The following is a 16,741-nucleotide window of genomic DNA, read 5'->3' as shown; positions in this document are numbered from 1 at the left end:
GGTCCGCTAAATCGGTTCGTATCAATATCTAAATCGTTGATGAATATAAATTAAATTGTTGTCCATTGTGTTTATAAACATTTAATGATGATTGTTGATTATTATTGTTTTTCATTTGTATCTTTTTCCCTCTTCTCTTGTTTCTTTACTTTATTTTTTGTTAAATGAAGCAAAATTGATTAACTTTAATCACTAACAATCATGTAATCATCTTGATGATGATGATAAAAAAACCATTGGCTTAAAGGCAACTTTTTGATGATGATGATGATGATACTCATTCACTTGATCTTGCTCATCATTTTCATCCTCATCCTCATCATCTCTACATCTCATCATCTTTTTCCTATCTTCATTTTTTTCTCTTTTTTCCCTAATCTTCATCTATCTTTTTCTATCTTCCTTCCTCTTCATCATCATCATCATTTTCTTTCCCTTTTCTTCCTTGATCATCATCATCATCCTTAATGGATGATGAGATCTAAAGAGCAAAAAAGTTTATGTACAATGCTGAGTTTTTTTCTCCATCATCTTATGGAGCAATCATCATTTTCATCATCATCAACCTGCATCATCATCAACATAATCATCATCATCATCATCAAGAGAAACGAAAATCATCTTTTACCATCGTCATCATCATCAGCTTGATGATCATCATCATCATTAGCCATCATCATTTTTTAGCATAAATGAGTTTAGATGTTTTCATTGAAGATGAAAGAGAGATGATGATGATGATGATAGGAAACGATAAAATTATCTCCGTTCCAAGCCCAAGTTCTGATGAGTTATTAAATAGTAATAACTAAGAAAAAGCAAAATTATTTTTCTCATATTCTATTATCATCATTACTATTATTATCTGGAATATTATTCATCCGATGATTTGAATTATCTCTTGATTGAAATTACGGTGCTACGATTAGTAAGTTACGAGTTTCTATTAGAACAAAAGTTTTTTTTTTCGATTTTTCTTTTTCGTTTTTCTTCACCGAGTATATTGCATGTTCGAAAAGTTTTTCCAATTTTTCGTTTGCCTCCTTCCATTCAAGTTCGTAACAATTTAGTAAATTGTTTCGATATAGAATTTAATTTGATAAAAGTTCGAAAAGTTTTTTTTTTCATCTTCTAAATTATGATCTTTACTAATCTGATGATGATAATGATGATAATTATTGCGATTCCTTTGCTACTCACTAACACCTAACCTTTAAATTAGTTCCGCAATAATGTAAATGTAAATGATGACAATAGCTAATGATAATGATGATGATGATGACGATGATTATAATAATGATGAAAATGATTATAATGATGATGAGGTTGATGATAATGATGATAGCCTCAACTTGATGATGATTGTCGCCATCATCATCATTGTCATTCTTTCTTTGGTAAAACCCTGCAGAAGAAAAAACATCTTCTTTACTATCAAAGCCAGGCCTAAGTTTCTGCTTTTCATGATGATAATGATGATAGGCTCTCTCATCATCATCAAGCCGAGGCTATCATCATCATCATCATCATTTCCATTGCTTTCTTTTTCTTTTCTTCTTAACTTTCTTTTCCTTTTGTCAGAGAAAATGATGATGATGATGATGGTAAAGTTGATGATAATGATGATGATGATGATGATGATGATGATGATGATGATGATGATGATGATGATGATGATGGTTGTTACCGTTGTAAAGGCTTTCGGTTCTCTCTCGAGATGTTTGAATGAATTTGATGAAAAATGATTATGATGATGGTGAATTTGATGATGATCAAGTTGATGATGATGAAAATGATGAGTATTATGATGATGATGATGATAGAAACGATAAAATTATCTCCGTTCCAAGCCCAAGTTCTGATGAGTTATTAAATAGTAATAACTAAGAAAAAGCAAAATTATTTTTCTCATATTCTATTATCATCATTACTATTATTATCTGGAATATTATTCATCCGATGATTTGAATTATCTCTTGATTGAAATTACGGTGCTACGATTAGTAAGTTACGAGTTTCTATTAGAACAAAAGTTTTTTTTTTCGATTTTTCTTTTTCGTTTTTCTTCACCGAGTATATTGCATGTTCGAAAAGTTTTTCCAATTTTTCGTTTGCCTCCTTCCATTCAAGTTCGTAACAATTTAGTAAATTGTTTCGATATAGAATTTAATTTGATAAAAGTTCGAAAAGTTTTTTTTTTCATCTTCTAAATTATGATCTTTACTAATCTGATGATGATAATGATGATAATTATTGCGATTCCTTTGCTACTCACTAACACCTAACCTTTAAATTAGTTCCGCAATAATGTAAATGTAAATGATGACAATAGCTAATGATAATGATGATGATGATGACGATGATTATAATAATGATGAAAATGATTATAATGATGATGAGGTTGATGATAATGATGATAGCCTCCTCAACTTGATGATGATTGTCGCCATCATCATCATTGTCATTCTTTCTTTGGTAAAAACCCTGCAGAAGAAAAAAAAACATCTTCTTTACTATCAAAGCCAGGCCTAAGTTTCTGCTTTTCATGATGATAATGATGATATAGGCTCTCTCATCATCATCAAGCCGAGGCTATCATCATCATCATCATCATCATTTCCATTGCTTTCTTTTTTTCTTTTTCTTCTTAACTTTCTTTTCCTTTTGTCAGAGAAAATGATGATGATGATGATGGTAAAGTTGATGATAATGATGATGGCAGAGAAGAAGATTATGATGATGATGATGATGATGATGATGATGATGATGATGATGATGATGATGATGGTTGTTACCGTTGTAAAGGCTTTCGGTTCTCTCTCGAGATGTTTGAATGAATTTGATGAAAAATGATTATGATGATGGTGAATTTGATGATGATGAAAATGATGAGTATTATGATGATGATGATCAAGAAAAGGGCAATTACTCAGATGATGAGATTGAGGTCATTGAGACAAATGACCGAGGCGCTTATGTAACGAGCAGGAATGGAAATAACCGGGAATCAGAATGATCATGAAAATTGGAATCGTAAACTAATCACAATCATCGTACTGATTAAGTTTCATCTTTATCATTTGGACTAACTTATTCCTCCACCATCACCACCAACCAGTAACCTGATAACATACAATTTGTCTGTTGGATGATTAACAATCATAATTGTGATCATTTATTGACACACGTTCGCTATACAATCAATATAATAACAATCAATTCGAGGGGGATGATTGAAATGGTTCATTAAAATAACTTTTATTTGGAAACAATTGAATCAATGACATTTCAATATCGACCAATCAATTTGGTTGATTTGGTTTAAATCACGTATCAATGTAATCTTTGTATGTTTATTGAAATATTTTGTTTCCTCTTCAATTTGTATAAATATAATATTTAAATAATGATTGTTGATTATAATTGTTTTCATTTGTAATCTTAGTTTCTTGGCAAAATTGATTAAAAGTTTTTCACTCAACAATCATGTGTAATCATCTTGGCGATGATGAGATATAAAAATACCGTGAGTTTAAATGATGATATAACTTTCAGATAATAAAATATGAGAGAGGGAGAAAGAGAGACTTGATTATCTGATTTGGTTCATCATTTAAAAGTCTCAATCATTAAAGACCTTTGATACTATTGGTGTAAAATCTGCATGGAAATTGATATAAATGCGAGAATACCACCAACAAGAGCTGCCGTTTTCCAAAATCTAAGGTCAGAGAAATTTGTTGTATTGGGTTGATTTGAGTATTCGATTAGACCATTAAAACCGCCATGGTTATTCATCCAATCCAATAGTCTAGCGGAAACATAATTTATCAGCCAACCGGCAATCGATTCAACGATAACTTGATCATTCTTAATGTGATAAAATTCTAGGGCAAGTTCAAAGGTGAACACAAAGAGCGTTAAAATGCTACTCCATTTGATACCCTCGGTGAAAAGATGATCAGCAATTCCAATGAAAATAATGTAACCTCCTTCATCGAGCCGGTCAGGTTCAAGAGTTGAATCTAAATTATTGACAACGGTTTCCACCTTATCTCGCAGCTCATTGTAAGACTCTATGGAAGATCTAAAATCATTGGACAATTTGTTAAGAATATAAATGAATGAAGAGATTGATTGTTCCTCAGTTTGACTTAATCTGGTGGCAGCATTTGAATTCCTTTCAGTTGCTTCTCTTTCTTGGTCAACCGGTACACCGGCGGGTCTCCATTGGATATCTTTGGCTCTAAATTGCTCTCTAAAATAAGAATGCACAATAAATTCAATATCTTTCGCTAAAATACCGGGCATAACTGAACAATTCTAATTTGTAAATACACACACACAAAGAAGAAGAGAAAGAAAGAAAAAGAAATTAAACAAAAATAAAAACAAAAACACACAGAGACAGAGAGAAGATTAAAAAAAATGTAAGAAAATGAGAAAGATATTAAAATAGAATCAAATTGAATTGAAACCACACAAAACACTCTAGAGAAAAAGTGACACCAAAGACAATGACACACACCAAACAAAGATACAAATAAAGGTTAAATAAAAAAAAGAAATTAACTAATTGTCGGTGAAAGAGAAACAAAAATCAACCAGTAAACAAAAGTAAAAAAAATCGGAAAATTAATTGAATCAAAAAAAGAAAAAAAAATAAAAATTATATAACATTACTTTTCGAATCCGACAGATGTCACTACTTATCGAGTGATCGATTTGGTAACAAATCAAATGGAGAAAAGAAAAGAAAATGTCCTTGGCCAACAGATGGCGCGCGCGTGAAGCTCTTCCATTGGAAAAATGTTGTTGTTTTTGTTTCATTTTTTGTGTTTACAAATAATTTTCTCTTCAATTTGTTATTAATTTTTTTTTATTTAAATTAATTAATCTTGTTATCAGTGGTTTAAATTAAATTGACCAATTGGTTAAACATCAATTATGTCCAGTGTAAGTGAAGATGCTTGGGCTTTACTTGCTCTCAAAAGTGCATCAAGTCCTTCAAGTCCTTCCCGCTTGTACAACAAAAATGGTCATGATACAGGTAAACCTATCGCTAAATTGGAGACACGTGAATTTGAATATATGATACGACAAAAGCGAATAATTATTGGTAGAAATTCAAGTAACGGTGATGTTGATGTAAACATGGGTAACAGTTCATTCATATCCCGGCAACACATTGAAATCTATTATGAGGCACCCTATTTCTTCATGATATGTAATGGTAAAAATGGTGTATTCGTTGATGGTGTTTTCCAACGTAAAAGTGCACCTCCCTTGGCATTACCTAAACAGTGTGTTCTACGTTTTCCTAGTACCAATATCAAGTTAATTTTCCAATCACTTATCGACGAGAAAGGAAATGAAAATTCAAATACCTCTAATGGTAATGGTTTCAATGGTACCAACAGTAATAATAATAATAATAATACTATTAACATTAACAACATCAACAACAACAACAATAACAACATTAATAATAATAATATTAGTATTAATATTAACACCGCTACAAATATCAATACAACAACTAAAGATTTATTAAGTCTCAAAGTTAATATTGCTGATCCATCTGAGGCCGATCTTATAAGTCCTACACCTTCACCAACCGGCACCATAAGGTAAGGGAAATAGAACTACAGTCAGAGGAAAGATTTTTTGTTTCTCCACCGAGTTTCTCATTCCAACAACAATCAACAATCAATACAACAACAACCTTCTTCATTTTCTCTTACTCTCTCTTTCTTTTTTTTTCGATATATCTATCTACCTATCTACTAGTATTTAACTACTTTTTATCTCTTTCTCTCTCATTCACTCTCACTCACTCTTTCTTTCTGTTTTTCTTTTTTACTTTTCTCTCTCTCTCTCTCTCTTTCCCTCTGTGTGTTTTAATCTAGAAAAAAATGAAGCATAACCCATGCTTTTTTTCAGACACACAGACTTACACGGTGTCTGAAAAGTTTCACTAGATAAAACAGGGGAAAAATATTCGAGTGAGAATTAATTTCATACTTCTTTTCCCTCCAGACTAACTTTCGATACACCCTGTAGGGCGGGACTCATTTTTTTCTCTCTCTCTCTTCAACATTTAGTCTTCACTGTATATAAGCTGTTTGTTTGCTTTTTTCTGGTTGAGTCTGTGTGTTATAAGGTCTTATTGCTGCTTCTATATGTTGTATTTGCAGTTAAGTTGAAGGATTTTTCTAGGCAAGAGCAACAACAACAAGCAATAATAATAAACATAAAAGTGTAGAAAGAGAGATGAGAAAGAGAATCAACCTAAAAGCAGAAGAAAAATGGTAGAAAGAGGATAAAGAAAGGGAAAATTAGAAAGAGAAAATAGAAAGAGGACAAAAATTAGAGAGTTATATTAATGATGATAAAAAGTAGTAATATCTAAATGTTACCAAGCTTATAAGAGATCAGTTAACTGTATGAAAAGATGATTTGATGAAGGTAATTCAGATTAATTAGATTATTATCAAAATTTTGTTAATTACTAACAATTTGTTTTCTTTTCTCTCTCGCCTTAAGATGATGATTCATTCTTGTTTATGTTTTAAAGAGAAAATCTCTATTTACTCTTGATTTTTGCTCTCTCTCTCTCTCTCTCTCCCTCTCTCCCCTTCTCTTTCTTATTCTCTTTCTCTCTTTTATCTTCTCTCTTTTTCTCTCTTTTGCTCTTCATTTCTACTTCTTTCTTTCTCTCTTTCTCTCTCTTTGTTTTCCTTATTTTCTTCTGTTAATGTGAGTATGTGCTATTGTAACATTAACTCAATCCCTTTCTTTTTCTCTTTCTCGCCTTCTCCTCACCTGATTTATATTTATATCTAAACTGAAAGAATCTAATTTATTTGGTTATGTCATTTTGTAAATTGTTTATATTGTGAATTTTTCGCTCAATAATTTCTCCTTTTGTCTGTAAGGTCCATTTTCTTATCATCTCTATTTTGGCTCAACCCGAAAGTAAATTGTAACCTTTTACCTCATCGTTTTCACTTGTATTCTCAATCGTTTATAGTTGATCTTTGCAAGGCCTAGGCTTTTTTTTTCTTAATTCTTGATTGTTGTTGTTTATCTTTCCATTATCAATATCTCTCTTTCTGTTACCAGCTTATTCTATTTTTATTATTTCTATTAATATATTTTGTTCTGTTTTTCTCTTCTCTTTGCTCAGTGCTGCTAATTCTTGTCCCACAAGCCCTCGAGCTGGTTCACGTTATCGTAACAGTGGAGTGACCAGTGACCTACAAGCAATGGTTGAATACGCTGCTGCTGCTGTGACCTCCGAGGAACACCGAGTTCAAGCAAATATGATTGCAACCTCTGTAACAAATGACACCAGTGTTAACAAATCATCATCTTTATCAATTAACTCTAACCTATCAACCTCACAGACTGTTAACCACTCTGACTATTATTCACAATCATCATCAACTCTGAGTCATTGTCAAGTTGCTGCAAATGAAAGTGTTTCCAATAGTCCAAGTGGTGTAGGAGGAGGCGGAGGTGGATCAGGTGCCATTGGGGAAATAGATGAAACTAAACCACCATATTCATATGCTCAGTTAATTGTTCAAGCTATTTCTAGTGCTTCAGATAAACAGTTAACTCTTAGTGGTATATATTCATTCATAACCAAAAACTATCCCTATTATCGTACTGCTGATAAAGGTTGGCAAGTAAGTGGTCAAATTAATGATGACAATGTTGTTTAACATCTCATCCCATTATATTATCCTTCTCATTTTGTCATTGAGCTTTTTTTAAACATCATTGGTGATTATGAGTATAATTACTTGAACACTAATAACATACAATTATATTAACAAGGAAATTTCCTTGTTGCTAAGTATCTCTCACTCACTCTCCTTCTTTCTCTCTCTCTCTCTCTCTATCTATCTTCAATTCTCTTTCTTTGCTCTATCTCTTGGCTAACAAATTATCATGATGATAATAACATCCAATAGTGTGTTGATGTAATCATATATCACTAATCATAGTACCGATCAAAAGAAAGCCATTCGACTCATGGGAAATATTTACTATTAGATTTTTTTCCACATCTTATCTTAAATGTTGCATGTTAATTAATTTAAACTTGCTAATGATTTTGTCTTTTTTTCTCTATTTTTCTGTTTTCTATTAGAACTCAATTCGACACAATTTGTCATTAAATCGATATTTTGTTAAAGTGGCGCGATCTCAAGAAGAGCCCGGGAAAGGTTCATTCTGGAGGATAGACCCTTCATCGGAACCCAAGCTTGTCGAGCAAGCATTCAAGAGACGGCGTCAACGGCCAATATCATGTTTTCGAAATCAAATGAGCAGTTCAAGATCGGCTCCAGCTTCACCCAATCATCTGGGTGGTGGCGGAGGCAATGTTTCTGGTCTAGTTACCCCGGAATCCTTATCACGAGAGCCAAGTCCGTCACCTGAGATGGGTGACAATGATGCAAATCAATTAATGGGTCCTCCAACAGCGTCATTCCTTACAGTGCCAAGTGATTATAAAATGTCAAACAAATCAGCTCCAGGATCACCAGGTTAGCCGTCGGTTAAATGTTTTATAATTATATCTTATCCTTGTAATCATATTCACTAATATTTCTTTATTTCTCTCTCTCTCTCTCTCCCTATTTGGTATATCTCTTTTTCTTCCCTCTCCTTAGAATCTCATTGCAATTTTCTCTCCCCTTCTTCGGCAGGTATTACAATTACAACAGATTCAGGGGTGTTCACAAGCGCCGGCGGAACTCAATTTCAAAGTAAGTCTATTCTTGCCCTACCATCATCATAGATTCGAGTGTCATTGATTGTCCCTTTTATCTTCACTTTTTATTGTTTCTTTTTTTACAACAATAACTATTATTGTTTCGTTCTGTTTCACTTTATCATCATAATATCTATTATGTTTCTCTCAGCTGGTTACAGAATTAGTTTTTGTTTTAGTTTTTGTTTTACATGATTTCTTCAGAAACTCATCATTCTAATAGGTTGACATGGTTTCCTGGTTTCTTTTTTTCTTTTCACTACTTTTACAATCACCTGTTGTCATCATTATCCATTAACCTTTATATCAACAGTTAACAACAACAATAATTAACTATGATGACTAATTGACTTATTTGTTTAACTTTGTTTACTGTTTACAATTTTACTCATTGATATTTTGATTTTTCCATTTTTTCATCCTTATAGAAAAAGAAATGATTTTCCCTGGAAATAATCGTAATTCATCACCAAGAGCCATTGCAGTGGACAACAATACCGTTATTTTGCAGTCGACCTTGAAGTCTCCTCATCAAAGTGTGAACGCTGGTCAACATGGGTCAACAGTAATCGTCTCAGCACCACAAGTAACTTCAGACGCTCATCTGGTTGATTTTGTTACTAGTGTTCCAGGAAGCAATAGTTCAGTTATCTCTCGAGTCTATGGATCAGAGGGAAATGCTTTTGTTACCAACACATCAACCGCCATTTCAGAAGTAGTTACCACTTCATCAACGGGAACCAAAAGACCTTATGATATTCACCATCATCCACACCATCATAGTAACAGCGATAATCTTATTAATGCCAAGGATGATTATGATAATCCTGATGATGATGAAATTGATTCAAGTTTACAAATTAAAAAAGCCAAAACCGATGAAGAGTTAATATTAACAGAGGAAGTGTCTTCGGTCACTACTTCAACAACAATAACACCAACAACGGTATCACCCGAGATAACAGCGGCCATTAATTCAATAACAACGGAAGAAATGACAGCAACATCAAGTATCTCATCTTTAACTGGAGAAACTGAGACCGAAATAGTAACAGTATCAATGACACCAATAGTAACACCTATACCAACACCAACATCAAATTCACCGGAACCAACACCAACACCAACACCTCCTCCAATAACAACAGAAACTGAGACAATTTCAACAACAATATCAACATCACCAACACCAACAATTGACGAATCAAATACTAATAATCCTGATAATAACAATGAAACAACTAGTGTTTGATCATGACTTTATTTTGTCTCTGATCATCTGTCATCATCTTCATCATCATTACAACAATTTATCAGAAAAGTGAAAAAAGACATTTAATTAATAACTACTTTGCCGAATTCAACCCAAATCCAAACAAAATTTGATGTCCAGGTGAATTAAAGACAAACAAACCCGATGAAAACCTCACTAGGAATAATCAGAGATGCAAAGACAGAGATTATGGTTCAACCTGATTAACACCAAAATCAATTTGAAAGACAACAAATGCTAATTGAATCACTATATTTATCCATCTCCTCCATTGACCTCTACAAAGAAAACCCATTCTCACCCTTCATCATTTACATATTCATATAATACACAAATTTCTTATCCTCTCCTGTCTTTCTCCCTCTCGTCCTCTCTCTCTCTCTCCTCTTTCTCTCTCGTTTATTTAGTGTAAATCTCTCGTTATCTCCTTCGTACTCTTTGATACAACAAAAGTCAAATTATCGATGAGAATCCAACGGGACAAGTTATAAATAAGATTCTATAAGATAGTCGCAAGGATGAGTCAGCCTAAAACTCGTCTAATGTTTTTTTCTGCTCCCAAAATATAAATACTTCAAATCATAACTGGAGAGCTGGTTAACAAGGAGGTAGTAATTGAGGATAAACAGACAAACCGAATGAGAGAGAAAAATTGAGAGAGATAGAGAGAGAGAAAGAGAGAGAGCAAGAAAACCATGAAAAGAGAGGGTTTTTCATGAACATTGTAAACAACATCATTATGATCTACTGTTGACTTTTTTTCTTTTCTCTTCCTTCTTCGGTGTAAAATATTATAAAACTAACTCTAAATATTTCAACTCTCTCTCTCTCCCTCCCTCTCTCAGACACTCTCCCTCAATCCTAAGGAAAATATTACATGATAAATGTTTTGTTGTTTCGAGAAAGACAGAAATATATGTTAAATTAACCACAATGGAAAAGATGATCTTCGTTAGATTATATTTTCTTCTTTGCTTTTTTCTTCGAAGTTCAATTTCCCCTTCGACATGATGCTAAACCTTAATCACCTTTATCATCATTTATTTTTCATCTTCGTTCTGTGTTCTCTTTCCCTCCCTCCCTTTCTCTCTCTCTCTCTCTCTCTCTGTTTATAATATTAACTGTTTGTAAACAAAAGCTTTTCCTCCTATTTGTTTCCTTCTATCCTCTTCCTATCGGATTAACTTCCACCTTTCAGCTAATGATTAGTGTTTTTTTTTGCTAAATTAACCACGAATACATATAAATATGTATACACACACACACTAACAACATTTATACATATATTCATAATCCACTCTCAGAGGTACAACAAATGAAAAAATTATGTAAGCTTGTTAGTACATATGATTAATATCTAATTAATTAATTGTATAGAATCAAAATGGTTAAACGTGTATCCATCATCTTCAATAATATCATCTTTGACCAAACTGAATTACAGAAACATCTTCATCAACCATCATCATCATCAAAACATCAAGTTCACAACAACAATTAACAACACTTTTCTTTCCCCTGGAATTTTGATTAACCATGACAATTTACATTCTAATCTCTCTGATGATCAACTTTTGGCTTCTATCCTTCATCAATCCTTAACTTTTTTTTCTCCTCATCTTTTTGTTTATCATCCATTTCCACCACCCACTTCCTCTTCTTCCTCATTTCGTTCAACTTCCTGTCGCCACCTTAAGACTAGTCAGAAGTTTGTGTAAAATAATCAATAATCAAAATCTCAACTTCCTTAATTGTAAATTAATAGCGTTGAGCTTATATCGTTTTTGTCTCGATTCGGATGTTCAAATGATCGTTTATTTCATTTGGACAATTCTAATCATTCTAATCGCGTTAATTGATTAGATTGTCCGAATGATTTAATTTCGGTTGATGAGAAAAGTAACTAAATTGAGAATTAATCACTTGGTAAACAATCAATTGATTGCAGTTTTCTAATTGATGATTGATTAGCATTCGTTGGTTTTAAGGTTCAAAGGATTCTAACAAAAACAAACTTAAACAATTGTTGACAATTTAGGTAGAATAGTTAACTGCTCAGTGAAAAGATCAACAATTAAAAGTAATAAAACGATTAATTGTTACAAAACATCAAGGATAATGAAACTAGAAAGTGTTCATATTGGATTCGCAATTTAATTTCACTAATCATTTGGTCAACTCGGTCGTTGAGATTAACTGATAATTGGTCAGATTTAATCAAGAAAATGAGTTCATCAAAACAATTAGAAACAATTAGTGACCGGCCAGTGTTACCCAATGTAAGTATTAATTGTTCTCGGTTAATTAGTGTTTGTAGTAAGTTAATTGGAAGCTAATTTGTTTTTAATTGTTCGCGATTAGATTAATGATTTGACCGACGACGAGGCCAAAGAAAATGTGATCCTTTTAATGGAAATATTGAAAAGCGATCAAACTGAATTATATTCTGATGCGTTGATTAAAATTCGTGAAATGATTCGAGGTCACAACGAATCGCCGACATTTTCAATTGTTCCGAAACAAATTTTACTATTACAACCTTATTATTCATTTTTCAAGCAGCTTTACAATCAATTAATCCAAGAATCAGATCAACAATTAACTGCCGATATAATTAGTGTTCTATCAACAATTAACTCTCAACTTGATTGTGACTCTAACGAGACTACGAATGAAACATTAAGATATAAATTACTTGGATCGCCTGATTGTTCACTTGATTATTTTGGCTTCGAGTATGTTAATCATTTAACAATCGGCATAATTGACGAGGTCCAATCGTCGCTCTCACCAATTACTGAGAGTTTGAATAAGTTGATTGATTTAATTGTTGGATACTTTTTGAAAAGTAATTGTGTCAATGAGGCGATTGATTTTACTCTGGAAATTAAATCACTTGATAAGTTAATTGGTTACCTTGATCGCACATTCAATATAAATCAATCTGATGATAATTTAGATGAAATAATTAGTAAAATTGGTTCCTATCTAATGACATGTTCATCTTATTTAACTGGCGATGATAATGTTTATGTCACATCGTTTGTGATTAAATTGTATCTCAAGTACAAATTTTGGATTGATGCTTTAATTGTTACCCTGAAAACTGATTCAAATCAACCTTCAGCAATTGAATTAATTTTACAACAATGTTCATCATCAGAATCAACGAGATTTAAACCATCGGCAATAATCAAGCAAATCGCTTGTATCCTTAATCGGCAAACAATTTATCTTTACAATCATACTGATCCAATTGTCCGAGGGTTGATGTCAAGTACTAAATCACTGTCACTTATTAATTACACCGCAAGAGAATTGGATTGTTTAAACTCATTTAATCTACAATCAACTCTACCAGATTTTCTGGTTGGTTCACCATTTGGTTTTAATTGGCGAGTGAGACGAACACCAATTAGGACAATTATCTTACACGTTGCAAATGGATTTGCAAATATTGCCGCAGGTCGAGATGAACTGATTCTGTCGGTAGTTAATTCAGTTAGGCCGCAATTTTTAATAACCAAATTCGGGGCCGATTGTGTAGCTCCGATAATTGCATCTATTGGATTGATTAACCTGTGGAGTCCAGATTTGACTTTGAATTTAACTTTGAATCGATTTAAATTATCACTTGGACCTGATTTGAAAGCGGGCTCGATTTTGGCCTGTTCCTTATCGAGATCAGGATATCGAGGAGATGATGAAGAAGACGATTTTCTTGATTGTCCTGAATTTGATTCAATCGATTCAAGTCAAGCTACTTGGGATGAACAAATCGCTTCTATTATCGGTTTAGGTGTCGCCTATTCGGGAACTAATAATTCGGAGGCCATTTATATCCTTCGTCGATTACTTCGTAACAATAAAGTCCCGTTGATTAGTAAAGGAATTGCCAGTTTATCGATTGGTTTAATTGCTGTTTCATCAGCTAATCATAAGATTTCTTCACATTTAGTTTCCATTTTAATTCACATCGATTCACTTGTTAATCGTCCAGAGTCTTTAATTACTTGCTGGTTTATTTGTCTATCTATTGGGTTAATTTACCTACAGAAAAAAGACAAAAATATTAATGATGATAATAATGATGATAAAAATTTGATCTATCAAATTGATAAATTGTCCTCCGAGAAACTCAAGTCAATGGTTAAACTTACCCTTAATTGTTGTAAATACGCTGGATCAGGAGATGTATTGCAAATTCAACGATTAATTCATTTAATCAGTGGCGAGGAATCTTTTGATATACAAAAACATGATTTACAATTACCATCAACATCAAGCTCGACCAACAATCAGCTAAATCAATCACCAAGTACATCAAGACGTAAACCAGTTAGATCAATCTTGAAAGAAAATAAAGAAAACAAAGAAACTGCAATTAAGGGTAAGCAATTTACTAAGTAAAGTTAATTTTTACCACTGATTTAATTTCAATCAACCACAGGTAATGAAAAACCAAAGGTAATTCACAAGAAAACAGTAATCAAGGAAAATGAATCGAATCGACGTAAAATTAATTCCAATCTTAAACCAACTCGAAACATTGGTAAAGGGAAAAAGATCACAGGTAAAGGGAAACGGAAACTAACCCATCTGAATGAATATAATACTATGGATGAAATTGAAAGTTCGAGTCAATCAACAGGAAAGGAAAGAGAACCATTAGGATTAATGAGAAGTTCCAATGAAGAGCCGATAAGAAGTCCACGTCGATTACGTCGATACTCAACATTTACTAGACGATCGAGTTTACCTTCCATGGCCACAACAGTCCAGAGATGTGGGTCCGTCTAATTTTATTGATTCAGATGATGAATCTGATCGTCCATCAGTCGGCTCAAGTGGCATTAGACCAAGACAAACAATGAATTTACTACAGTCACTTGAAGCTCTTAATCGATCGCTTGATCAACTGATTGCCGAAAGTAAAGGTGAGCCCAATGGTAAGGTTGATGTCACTTCAATCTCATTTACACCACCGAGGGAAATTAATAAATCAATCGCAGTGCTTGGTATCGGTTTAATTGCCATGGGTGAAGATGTCGGAATGTCAATGGCCAAAAGGGTTTTACAGCAAATCCTATTCAATGGTTCACCTTCAGCTAAACGATTGGTGCCAATGGCGTTTGCTTTACTTTCCCTTTCGTATCCAGATCAAGAAATTTTGACAACATTGGAAAAATATTCACGATATCAAATGATCTCAATGTCAATAAATTCAATTATCGCACTTGGATTGATTGGTTCGGGTTCTTTGGATTATAAATTGTCGAAAATGTTGGACAGCCTATTTGAACACTACGATGTTGGTCCAGCCTTTTGTTTGGATGCTCTTATACTGACCAAAGGTTTACTTCATCTTGGTAAAGGTTTAATGACTTTGAATCCATTTTCTTATGACAATCAATTGCTATTTCCAACTGGATTAGCGGCCATTCTGATAATTGCTTTCTGCTCTCTGGATATTAAACATACTCTGCTTGGTTCAAAGCTCAATCAATTGATTTATTATCTAACTCCAGCGGTTAGAACTCGATTTGTTGTTACATTGGATGAGGACACTTTGAAACCCGTTGAGATACCGTTAGGAGTGGGACAGGCCTTGGATACCGCTGGCCAAGTTGGTAAATTACGATTGGCAACAATTTCATCAACTCAAAATTCACCAATCATTTTGAAAGATCATGAAAAGCTGAAATAAAGACCAATACATATAAAGGAATCAGCAAAATGATTGAAGGAACTGTAATTGTTACTAAAACAGACGAAAGTGATTCTTAAATCAACAATTAGATTTGATTGTTTCAATTGTTCCATTGTCTTGTATATTAGAAATCTAAAAAAATAAAATTGAAAAAAACCAAATTAGTAATCTTGGTGTAATGGTAAATAGAAACAATCAGAATTACTTTATAAATCATCAGTAGATATTAGCAAGGGAATCGCTATGATTTCCGATTTCATACAAAAATATTCCCCACCAAAGGTCATTAATGAAGCAGCGACGAAATTAATTATCCACCAAGACCAAGTATTCGGTAAAAAGCCATTGTAAGTCCAAGACATTAGAAAATGTAGAAAATAACAAGTGACCGTATAATCCAAACAGGGTTTAGCTCTTCCAACAAATGACCACAAGTAGAAAGATCTGAAGTGAGAAATCAATTGATTAGACTGTTAGGCCAACAGAAAATGGCCTCAAAAAGCCGTGTCAGCGCTTACCCACAAGTCGCGTTGATAAGATAAACCAACAAGGTGAGTATGTTGATCTGATAGGTAAAAATGTAATTTAATGACGGTGATTGAATGGCACTAATTAGAATGGCAAGTGATGAGTAAAACGAAGCTTGAATGGTCAAAATTTGTAGAGTAATTAGAAAAGGATCCCAAATGGTTAACCTAAATTTACCTGTGAATAGAATTAAAGAAAAAAGAAAACACAATTTGATTGAATTAAACGTGAGGCCGATTCATAGGAAACGCTTTTAACAACCGGTCATAATTCACCAAATTTAAAAGCGAAAATGAAAGATTAACTCACCGAACTTCATGTGGATTAAACTTTAGTCACTAATTGTCGAACTGAAAACAAAGAAACAATTAAATGAGAATAGAATGGCGATCAATTAGGAGAATTGAGAAAAAACTGTTGGGAGAAAAGAAAAAGAAAAATGTAA

At 33.0% G+C, this 16,741-nt stretch overlaps 4 protein-coding genes across 4 annotated transcripts; 2 read left to right on the top strand and 2 right to left on the bottom strand.

The window, feature by feature from the left end:
- Nucleotides 1-3,242: 3,242 nt before the first annotated feature.
- LOC128396778 (apoptosis regulator BAX-like) lies at nucleotides 3,243-4,598 on the bottom strand. Its single transcript, XM_053357392.1, has one exon. The coding sequence runs from the start codon at nucleotides 4,309-4,311 to the stop codon at nucleotides 3,646-3,648; it is 666 nt and encodes a 221-aa protein (XP_053213367.1). The 5' UTR covers nucleotides 4,312-4,598; the 3' UTR covers nucleotides 3,243-3,645.
- Nucleotides 4,599-4,802: 204 nt separating this feature from the next.
- On the top strand, nucleotides 4,803-11,816 carry LOC128396765 (forkhead box protein K2-like). Its single transcript, XM_053357373.1, has 5 exons — nucleotides 4,803-5,630; nucleotides 7,190-7,694; nucleotides 8,162-8,558; nucleotides 8,685-8,780; nucleotides 9,214-11,816. Exons 1-5 carry the CDS (start codon nucleotides 4,948-4,950, stop codon nucleotides 10,035-10,037), a joined length of 2,505 nt encoding a protein of 834 aa, XP_053213348.1. The 5' UTR covers nucleotides 4,803-4,947; the 3' UTR covers nucleotides 10,038-11,816.
- Nucleotides 11,817-13,130: 1,314 nt separating this feature from the next.
- Nucleotides 13,131-16,741, bottom strand: LOC128396782 (protein SYS1 homolog). The gene is made up of 6 exons (XM_053357398.1): nucleotides 16,606-16,741; nucleotides 16,287-16,473; nucleotides 15,974-16,212; nucleotides 14,654-15,900; nucleotides 14,219-14,407; nucleotides 13,131-14,108 (listed from the first exon to the last, which is right to left on the bottom strand). The coding sequence occupies exons 1-3, from the start codon at nucleotides 16,613-16,615 to the stop codon at nucleotides 15,975-15,977; spliced, it is 435 nt and encodes a 144-aa protein (XP_053213373.1). The 5' UTR covers nucleotides 16,616-16,741; the 3' UTR covers nucleotides 13,131-14,108; nucleotides 14,219-14,407; nucleotides 14,654-15,900; nucleotide 15,974.
- Nucleotides 14,929-15,765, top strand: LOC128397035 (26S proteasome non-ATPase regulatory subunit 2-like). Its single transcript, XM_053357699.1, has one exon. The coding sequence runs from the start codon at nucleotides 14,929-14,931 to the stop codon at nucleotides 15,763-15,765; it is 837 nt and encodes a 278-aa protein (XP_053213674.1).

The sequence above is a fragment of the Panonychus citri genome, unplaced genomic scaffold (assembly GCF_014898815.1).
Source record: "Panonychus citri isolate SS breed McGregor unplaced genomic scaffold, ASM1489881v1 Contig00028, whole genome shotgun sequence".
Taxonomy (NCBI): Eukaryota; Metazoa; Arthropoda; class Arachnida; order Trombidiformes; family Tetranychidae; genus Panonychus; species Panonychus citri.
Note: the sequence above shows the minus strand (reverse complement) of the source record. Positions and strands in the feature narration are given on the sequence as shown.

Excerpts from the sequence above, each read along its gene's own strand:
- LOC128396778 (XM_053357392.1), bottom strand. The coding sequence starts at position 4,311 with ATGCCCGGTATTTTAGCGAAAGATATTGAATTTATTGTGCATTCTTAT.
- LOC128396782 (XM_053357398.1), bottom strand. Across the intron at positions 16,213-16,286 it reads CTTATCAACGCGACTTGTGG|ATCTTTCTACTTGTGGTCAT; the intron begins GTAAGCGCTGAC and ends TTCTCACTTCAG.
- LOC128396765 (XM_053357373.1), top strand. The coding sequence starts at position 4,948 with ATGTCCAGTGTAAGTGAAGATGCTTGGGCTTTACTTGCTCTCAAAAGT. Across the intron at positions 8,559-8,684 it reads ATCAGCTCCAGGATCACCAG|AATCTCATTGCAATTTTCTC; the intron begins GTTAGCCGTCGG and ends CCCTCTCCTTAG. Across the intron at positions 8,781-9,213 it reads CGGCGGAACTCAATTTCAAA|AAAAAGAAATGATTTTCCCT; the intron begins GTAAGTCTATTC and ends TCATCCTTATAG.
- LOC128397035 (XM_053357699.1), top strand. The coding sequence starts at position 14,929 with ATGAATTTACTACAGTCACTTGAAGCTCTTAATCGATCGCTTGATCAA.